At 42.2% G+C, this 9,380-nt stretch overlaps 1 protein-coding gene across 1 annotated transcript; it reads left to right on the top strand.

The window, feature by feature from the left end:
- Positions 1-310: 310 nt before the first annotated feature.
- On the top strand, positions 311-9,165 carry LOC109171698 (abscisic acid receptor PYL7-like). The gene is made up of 3 exons (XM_019320762.1): positions 311-422; positions 8,153-8,262; positions 8,848-9,165. The coding sequence occupies exons 1-3, from the start codon at positions 311-313 to the stop codon at positions 9,148-9,150; spliced, it is 525 nt and encodes a 174-aa protein (XP_019176307.1). The 3' UTR covers positions 9,151-9,165.
- Positions 9,166-9,380: the final 215 nt, after the last annotated feature.

Genomic DNA, 9,380 nt, shown 5'->3' with positions numbered 1-9,380 from the left:
AAGAAGTTGCAAGGAAATCCCCCGAAGAAAGAGCTAAGTTGGCTGTAGAGCTCGAGATTCATGCTGGAAAGTTGAACCTTGCAGTCCAGAGTTTGGGAGGTGATGAAGAAGATGAGGGTGAAGCGGGCCATGAGGAAGAGGTGGAAGCAACTGAAGCTGCCGAGGCGGAGGAAAGTGATTCCGAAAGCGAAGAAAATCAAAGAAGAAGGGAAGCCCACACCAAAAGGGAGCATGATTCCATGACGCATGAGGAGCGTGTAGTCACCTTGCTTTGTCAACAGAACCGTATGATCGAAGAAGGCTTCCGTACATGAAGATGCAGTTCGTTGCCGTCCACCAGAAGCTAGATCAGATTGAGGCCAGCTCAAGTCGCAGAGGAGGTGATGACGAAGAGTCCGAGGAGACCACCGATGGATTGGAGAGTGAGTCGTTCTAGCTCGGTGTTGTGGTAATCCCGTTTACCTTTCCTTAGTTGTTGTTATCTTCTTAGTTGTTGTTACCGTTTGTTAGTTTCCTGTTGCTTGCTTTGTGTGCTTGTTCTTGCTTGTTTGTTTAGTTGAGTAGTTAGTTTTGGTGGTTTGTGTTTTGGGTTAGTTGTTTAGTTCTTGGTTCTTGGTTAGAAGTTGATGGTCGTGTTTGGTTTAGAGTTTGATATGCTCAATATCTCCGATGGTTTAATTCTTTCAATCCTTGTCTCGATATACCATCTTGCTTGCTTTGATGTCTTGTGAATCCTTTGGGTTTCGACCAAAAGAGAATGTTCTTGACACTCTTGTCACATTGTTGTTCCTTTTTACCGTTTGTTTTAATTCGTCGTACCCAAGCTTCAGAGACGAAGCGTCTTTGAAGGGGAAGAGGATGTGACACCCCGTAATCCAAATTCGATTAAGGGATTAATTAAGTAATTAATCCTAATTCAATTGGTAATTTAATTCCTTAAATTCCTGAAAATTCAACAGTCAGTGACTAGTAATTGACTAGTCAACCCAAAGTTAATGGTTGTAGCTAAAGCTTTGTGAGTAGTTACCTTTATTCCTTACACCTCTTCATTTTAGTAAGGGTATTCATGACATTTCACCTTATGTTAGTAATGCAAGCTAACCTAGAAGACACTCCTCATTCTTTTCCCATACACTTTCCAAACTTGAACTCCTCCTTCTCTCTAAAAGTTAGATAGCTTTTCTTCCAAGCCAAGTTGGAGCTTTGTCAAATCTTCAAAGTTTGTCTCCAAGATTCTACCTTTCATACATTTGAGCATCTAGAAGGGTAAGATCTATGTTTATCTTGCGTTTTTAGTGTTTTCTAAGGTGTCTTTCCCTAAAGATAGGATCTTTATGACCTTTTAGTGTGTTCTTGAAGTGGGTTTGGAAGGTGAACCTTATTAGGAGCTTGGTGAAGTGTTAATTGAAGGTTTTTGTCTTCAAGAGGTAACCCATGCTCTACAAAATCTATTTTGCTTACCTATATGATGATTTGTTGGATTCTACATGTGAGCTTGGTGAAGTGTTAATTGAAGGTTTGAAGGGTAGAAAGGGTTTTGAAATAAGGAGGGGGACGATTTTCCGAGGGAGGGAAAGGAATTCGGCTAGGATGGGTTAAAGGTTCTCGATCTTAAGTGACTATTCTGGTTTGATACTTTGATCACGTCGTATTGGCGAACTGATGATCCTTCTTCCTTGGTGTTGGCACTTGCCTGACTTTAAGATCCTTGTTAGACCTTGCTTCCCAGAAAAAAGTTTCATCCTTCTCTCCTATCTTGAGGGAATCTCCCGTGATGATTTATCACTTACTTCTTTAATGCGTCCAAGGTCTTGACCAAGTTTGGTCAACCAAGCCAATCTCTTAGGGCGCACTTCCCAAATTCTTCCCAAAATCTCTTGGGAGTCGATAAACTTTGGGTTGACTTTCTCTTCTTATTGAATTTCGTCTCCTCTTTAGTGAATGAAATTCTTAGTAAGACTTCATGTCTTCCCCGAGGTTCGGCTTGTTGTGCCCTTTGCTGTTACTTTTTAATGATGAAGGTGCCCTTGCATGCTCTTTTTCTTCTTGAAGTGCAGTTGGTTACCTAATCTCGTTGCGGAATGACTCGGTGACTTTACGAGTCATCTCATTTCCTTGTGGGTCCTTAATAACCCTTGAGTCCTTGGCACAAATTTGCTCATTTACCTTTTTGCCTAGCACCACGGACTACGTCATTCTTGATTTCATACAACTTGTAAGGAGCCCTCTGATCTGCTTGAACGATATCCATGGTTTGAAGGGGTCCAGGTCCATCCTTAGCATTTTGGCTTTTAAGGCCTTTGTGAGTCCCTAGCATGAGTTCCCAACTCACCTCCTTGGTTTGCACAATCCTTCACGCCAATCATCCATAGTCGGTTGCATTGTAGAGTCCAACTTCCACTCCACGTGTAATGCAATTGGTTGTGTTTTTCTGACGGTGTTTCGCGTGTCAAGGTCTTTTACCGAGGGAACCATGTTTGGGCAACCCATTGTTCTTTACCCAAGACTCACGTTCATCAACCGAGGCACACAAGCGCGCCACGAATCAATAAAACGAGGAGTTAAGAAATCAGCACATTGTACCAGTGGGCGCGAGGTGGGCGGTCGTCCGCCTGCGAAGCTCCTGTCAGGAACTCGTCAAGGTCCTGCCAAGGTCCCGTCAAGGACCCTTTAGGGTACCATCAAGTTCCCGTTGGGGACCCGCGGGAAGGTGACTAGGAAGAGTGAATTCCTTTGGGAAAAATCCCAAGAATGCACAGATTCAAGTCCCGACAAGCACCATGCCCATGTGCACAACAAAGGGGTTCGAATACATAGGATGACCCATCGTACAGTGTTATTGATCCTTAAGCACGAGTTCTAGATGAGTCGAGAATCTCGTATGTTCTTTCTGCTCAGTAGGTTGGGTCGGGTTTCCAATTAGCAACCTCGTCATCTTCACTGGGTAGTTGGTTATAAGCCGACTTTGTCTTTTCCTTGCTTGATTAATGATAAGCCTTCTTTGTTTTTCTTGGAGTTCGGCTTGTCGTTCACTATTTATTTAATCCTTTGGTGACCAAGTGCTTGGTGATGCATTTCTCTTTCTTGGAATGCATTTGATTGACCACCCTCGACGTCGCATGGTGTTTTGGCGATTTTATGTGTCACATGCACTTCTTACGATGCTTTAAAACCATCAAGGTCCTTGTTCCAAGGTAAGACCTTTATTGCAGGGAGGCTTTAGTTGTATGATACTTTCCATGCGTCTGTTGCCTCTTCTTGCCATGTCGAGTCCTTTTCGACAATTCGCACTAAAGGTTGACGAAGGATGTTGTTTATGCGTTACTTTACATCCTTGCATTTAATTGCCGTTCCCAGTCCCTTTTACAGGTGGTCCCCCACTTCTGTTACTCCTTCCTTTGGGTTTGTTCATGAATTTCCCGTTTGTAGAAGTTGGATTTGATAGAGGTCGGCAGCACTGGTGTAGGCTTCGTTAGGGGTTCGGGGTTACTTACAATTAGGGCCTTCTGGGTTACGTAGTTTGTGGTTTGTCACAGACTTCTTTATCTTGGTCGTCTCTGTAGGATCTAATCCAGGCGCGAAACGAGCCAGCTGGAGGAATTGTTTGTGGTATTCCCTGGCAATGGTCATCCCTTGTTTTTAGGTGGAGACTTTCCTCATACATGGTTGCACTTACGGGTGCAGGGTGGGATCGTCCTCGTAGCCGTGCCCCTAGGCATTCCCAGTTGAACACCCGATTGTTGCCCATAAGTGGGTTCTTACTGGATTTATCAAAGATCAACCTCGTGTCTTGAAGTAGAATGAGGTTATCTCTACGCTGCGTTCCTCTGGGCATTCCACTAGCCCGAGGATTTTGTTGAAGGTTCTGATCCATTCCTCTAGGAGTGTGGGATCCTTGGCTGACTTCTTGTTGGCGCCATGCTGCTGGTTTTTAGGGCCAATATTTATTGTAACGATGCGTTGATGTGTTGCACCCTTACCCTGGTGTGGTAAGCGAGTGTGAGTTCTTTAAATTAGTGAGGGATAAAGTGAGGGGAGGTTATGTGAATGTAGGCAGGTTTCACAATCTCACCGCGCGTCCTAAGATTCCTGAGTCCTATGTTCCTAAATACCTAGAGTTCAAGGCTAATGTCCTAAACTCCGGTCTTAAGAGTAATATCCTAGGGTCAAACTTAGGCTCTGATACCAACTGTAACACCCCGAAATTTTTAAACTTTTTGAAGCTTATATAATAAAGGTAAATTCTCATTAAATCCCAAAACATAATATAAAGAGTACGGGGTGCTATGCCACACCTGAGCTAGAGAGCTCAGGTGCACAGGCTAACTAACTAATATCCTCAATAATGTAAATGTATAAGCATGGCACGCAGGCCGAAAGGGAAACTATCTACTTCTATGCTTCAAGACTCTAGCGCGCTCCAGTGTCTACTCCTCTGTGCCTGAAAGCCAAATATATCTGTTCAGCGAGAGATGCTGGTAACCCACTCCAACGCGTTGAAATACAATACATATAGATATATACATAGTTATACAAAATAAACCATTTCGAAGCATGAAGATATATCCTAAGAGACTGTAGCTTTCAAACAGGGGATAGACTCGACAGATAGGGATAAACACAATCAATAGACATAACCAAGCACACACAATTCTCAATGTAGGGCACAGGTATAGGTAATCACAGTCAATAATTATATCCAAACATATCTAGTTCACTAGCATGTGTCCTAGGGTCACGCTTTCGTAACAATCACAACACCAAACCATCCATATCTCATCACATAGCACACTTTGTTGGCGCCACAGGACCAATCGCATGCCTATACATGAGGGTCAGCGCATATAGCTCTGACACGGCCCCGCAGCACCCTGCCCCGTATCGCAACACAGAGGGGTCGATCGCAACTGACCGATGAACCGCAGCTCATCATAGTTTGATCGCAACCAAACAGTGGACCGAAGCCCAAGAGTATGTCATCTGACCACAGCCAGGAAAATATGAACCGCAGCTCATGAAGAAACGTTTGATCGCAACCAAACGGTGGACCGCAGCCCGAAAGTGTAAATCTGACCGCAGCCAGCTTCTGAACCACAGCTCAGGAATAACAAATCCGATCGCAACCGGATTGGGGTATCATGCACACATAACACATAGCAAGCACATGCAACCCACATTAACACATTGGGAAGGGGAGAAAACGTATAACAAAACCTATGCGTGATCCTTCACATACTAAGAATAATCCTAAGGGGTACATACACCTTTTACCTAGGTCAACGGGGTACCAATTCAACTAGCATGCAATATATAAAACTCATACAACCTACGAACGGTACCCGAAATATCAAACTAGACGTAGGCACGATAGACGGAGTCCGTTGGGACACCACGAGGGTCGGGGGAACATCAAACGGGGAAGCCGGAATCCCGATGTGGGGTATTTTCCATCGGGTAGCCGGTAGGTGAGGGTTCACTCGCCGGCTGCCCGCCGGTGGCATAATTCCGGGCAGTGGGTGCCCAACGGGCAGCTGCCCGCCCGCCGGCTGCCCGCTGCCGGCGTTGCCCATGTTGGCCGCGGGTAGGTGGCGGGTCCCCTACCCCCCACTAACTCTTTTTCACCAAAACGCCCCGGGAACCTTTGTGGAACCCGAAACCATGCGTAGACACTTTCAAACGCAATTGACAACAATACGTAGACAATTAATGGATTCAAAAGCAAGAACATACGGCACATAACCTATCATGATTTTCTAAACATAATCAACACCCAAACATACGAATTCCCACCCAATATACCAAGAACAATACCATACGAGTTCCACGATACAACCTAGGGTTCTAATTACTTTTAACTCAACAAGAACACAATTCATCTTCTAATGTCGAGATTCGGTAGGAATATCACATAAACATCAAGAACATCATATAATCATCAAGAACATCAAGAACACCATATAATCATTAAGAACCTCTTAATACCATCAAGATCATCAAGATCACCCATGGAATCATAACACCAATTACCAAGATCAACATAATGAATCGTCAACACACTAGAATATGGGGGAAATCCTAAGAGGGGAATCATAGCTATGAAAATAGGTTTTGCGGAGACTTGGGTTACCTCTTAGCCTTAATTAATTCCTTGGCTATGAAGGGTCTTTCTTTAAGCTTTCTTCTTTCTTGATTTCTCCTAAGTGGATTCTAGGAACTTCTTGTGTAGTGAGAGATTATTGTGGTGTAAGATTTAGGTGCCTCCTATGATCCTATATATATATATATATATATATATATATATATATATATATATATATATATATATTCCTAAGAGTCATAATTGGGGTCTAAATACTATGGGCTTGCTAATTCCATTCCTTATAGGACTAAGGAATTGTTTTAGGGATAAGGTTCCATGGTCCATAGTGGACCATATTAATTAATTAAAGAGAATCCTAAACATAATCCGAATAGTAAAAGGCCTACTTCCTTTATTCCTAATAGATAACTAGGTCTAGAATTCCTAATTAGAATCTGAATACTAAAAGGTTTACTTTCTTTATTCCTAATAGGCTTAAGACTCTAATTTAGGCAAGGGTCCACGGTTCATGGTGGGCCTTATTAATTAATTAAAGGGAAACCTAACAGAATTAAATCATATTTAATTATTATTAACGGGATTAAGTAAATAATTAATCCGGGATTGAAGGCCGTAACACGCGGTGTTACACCCGAAGGGATTATTTTGTACAGTTGGTGTACCCGCGGGCGGAACGGCGGGCAGTGGCCTACCCCCGGGCAGTGGCCTACCCTCGCAAATGATTATATATATATGTATATATATATATATATATATATATATATATATATATATATATATATATATATATATATATATATATATATATATATATCCTATCTATGTATGATACTTAACAGGTATTGGTGGGTTACCAGCATTATTCGCTGACCGGGCGTCGTCCCATCTTTTATGTGTTTCTTTCAGGTAATGTGTAGACGATAGGGCGGTCTAGAACGTGTTAGTGTAGATCCCTTTGTTTTGAGTTGTTGTGGCCTGTGTACTAAGGATAGACATTAGTATTCCTGTTATGTATGGATTTAGATTGTGGATTATGCAGATGTTTCGCATGTGCGTTCACCTTTGGGTGAGCGTGTCATAGCACCCTTTATTTCCTGTTTATATAATCCCTTTTTAGTCTTCCGGTGTGTATGATGTTTTGGTTAGTTATCTGCATGTTTATGGTTTAATTCTGCATGGAAATTAGGGGGTGTTACAACAGGTTTCAAGAGGCCATTATCACTTAGTAAAGGCAAGATGTCACAAACAGAGTTCAACTGTTGTTCATCAACCGACCGCTGAACTATAAGTTCTCGCCAGATCATCGTAGACCATTTTTCTTGAGCTGTAGAAGAGACAAACTGAGGTTTATAGACTGTGGTGTTTGGATTTTCCGTAGAACTTTGGACTTCAGGTGTGATACTTCGTCCTCTTGAGCGAGTAGTTGGTTTCATCTTCCGGGTAGAGGTAGTAGGAACCACAGCAGGAGCCTTCACTAGTACAGAATTGAAAATATAAGTCGTATTTTCCACTACACCTTCAAGATAAAGGTGTCTTGTATAGAAAAAGGGATAACTTTCTGAGGCACCAATTACAAAGTGGTGCCTCGGAAATATTATTATTATTATAATAATATGCTAATCCGCGGCACCCGCTGGGAAACTTTGCCGCGAATATTATATTATTATAATAATAAAATTAGAATCCGTGGCACAGTCTTAAGTGGGTGCCTCGGATATAATATTATTATAATAATAATATTGAAATCCGCGGCACCCAACTAGACCGGAGCCGTAGATATTATTATTATAATCAAATTTGAATCCGAGGCACCCTCTTAGATTGGAGTCTCCGATTTCCACTCAACATTTACCCTACCAGATCAGATCTGTGTGCTAATTTTAACCCAAGTATAAAAAAATTACAACTGATCAAGAGAGTGCCCGTCGGCCACGCGTTCTCCTCAGATCTGATCTCACCTCGGCGTTCTCCTCCGATCCGTCCGCTGTGTCGCGGTCCGTCCGCGCGTCGTCCGTCTGCTTCGCGACCTCGCCTCCCTGTCCGCTGAGCCAGATCTGATCTCACGCACGCCGTCCGTCCACCACCCCGACTCTCCACCTCGCCTCCCTCTGCAACAACCGCTTCCTCGCGTTACGAACCACATCAAAGTTCCCACTGATATTGTAATTTCCTTTCTCGATCTCCTTGTATGGATGGGTTTTCGTTTTGTGATTTTAACACTCTTGATTTCCATGGAAGTCGTTGTTAGTAGTTTGCTTGTTTGCGTTTGGGTACTGTACTGTACTACTGATAGCGTGAATGTTAAGTGGGGAGAATTTGATGAGTTAAAAGTAAAAATTGTAACTTTTTAGCTGTGAGTTTTAGCCATGCATTTTTTTGGATCCTTATCCTACTAATTTCAGCAGTCTGATCTCTTTATTGGCAAAATCTCCTGGTTTTTGTATAGATTCTTGATTTTCTACATTTTTTGAGTTTCATGTCCAAATAGAATAGAATAGAATTTTTATTTCTTTCTTTCTTTTGATAATTCAAATTTTAATTTTGATCTTATAAGTTGATTTATGTATTTTATTGTGGCATGATCTTAACAAGTTTTGGAGTTAGAGGAATCTGAAGTCTCTAGTCTAGTCTAGTCTGCATATTGAGAGAATTAAGATGAGTTTGTTTGATTAAATTGCTACTAAACTTTCAGTTGGTTTATTAACTTGTTGTAATTAAGGAGAAGTGGTTACTGTGTTTGGTGGTAGGTTTGGTCACTGGTGAGGAGGTTTGATCAGCCACAGAAGTATAAGCCATTTGTTAGCAGGTGTACAGTTTTGGGTGATCTTGAAATTGGGAGTGTTAGAGAGGTAGATGTGAAGTCAGGACTTCCTGCTACAACCAGCACTGAAATGTTGGAACTTCTTGATGACGAGGAGCATATCCTTGGGATCAGGATTGTTGGTGGTGATCACAGACTCAAGGTACTCTTAATTTGCACTCAAAAGAATACGGTTTTTAATTGCCTTGATGATGTGAGTCGAATTTGTTTGCTTGCTACTTACAAGTGATATGAATAATAGTGGGCACAATGTCTCTTTATTGGCATTTGGTTTTTATAATTAGCGTCACACTGCTTTGCTAAGATTGTTTACTGAACCTGTCTTCATGCAAAACAACTCTTCAGTGATTACAGTCCACCCAGAGATAATTGATGAGAGAGCAGGAACACTGGTGATCGAGTCATTTTGGTAGATGTGCCTAAAGGGAACAGTCGAGACGATACCTGCTACTTTGTGAA

Source organism: Ipomoea nil, unplaced genomic scaffold, assembly GCF_001879475.1.
Source record: "Ipomoea nil cultivar Tokyo-kokei standard unplaced genomic scaffold, Asagao_1.1 scaffold0345, whole genome shotgun sequence".
Classification (NCBI taxonomy): domain Eukaryota; kingdom Viridiplantae; phylum Streptophyta; class Magnoliopsida; order Solanales; family Convolvulaceae; genus Ipomoea; species Ipomoea nil.
The sequence above is the reverse complement of the archived record's forward strand: the minus strand, read 5'-3'. Positions and strand labels throughout refer to the sequence as shown.

Coding starts and splice junctions, on each gene's coding strand:
- LOC109171698 (XM_019320762.1), top strand. CDS start 311: ATGAAGATGCAGTTCGTTGCCGTCCACCAGAAGCTAGATCAGATTGAG. Junction 423..8,152: donor GACCACCGATGGATTGGAGA/GTGAGTCGTTCT, acceptor CCGCTGAGCCAG/ATCTGATCTCACGCACGCCG. Junction 8,263..8,847: donor TCAAAGTTCCCACTGATATT/GTAATTTCCTTT, acceptor GTTTGGTGGTAG/GTTTGGTCACTGGTGAGGAG.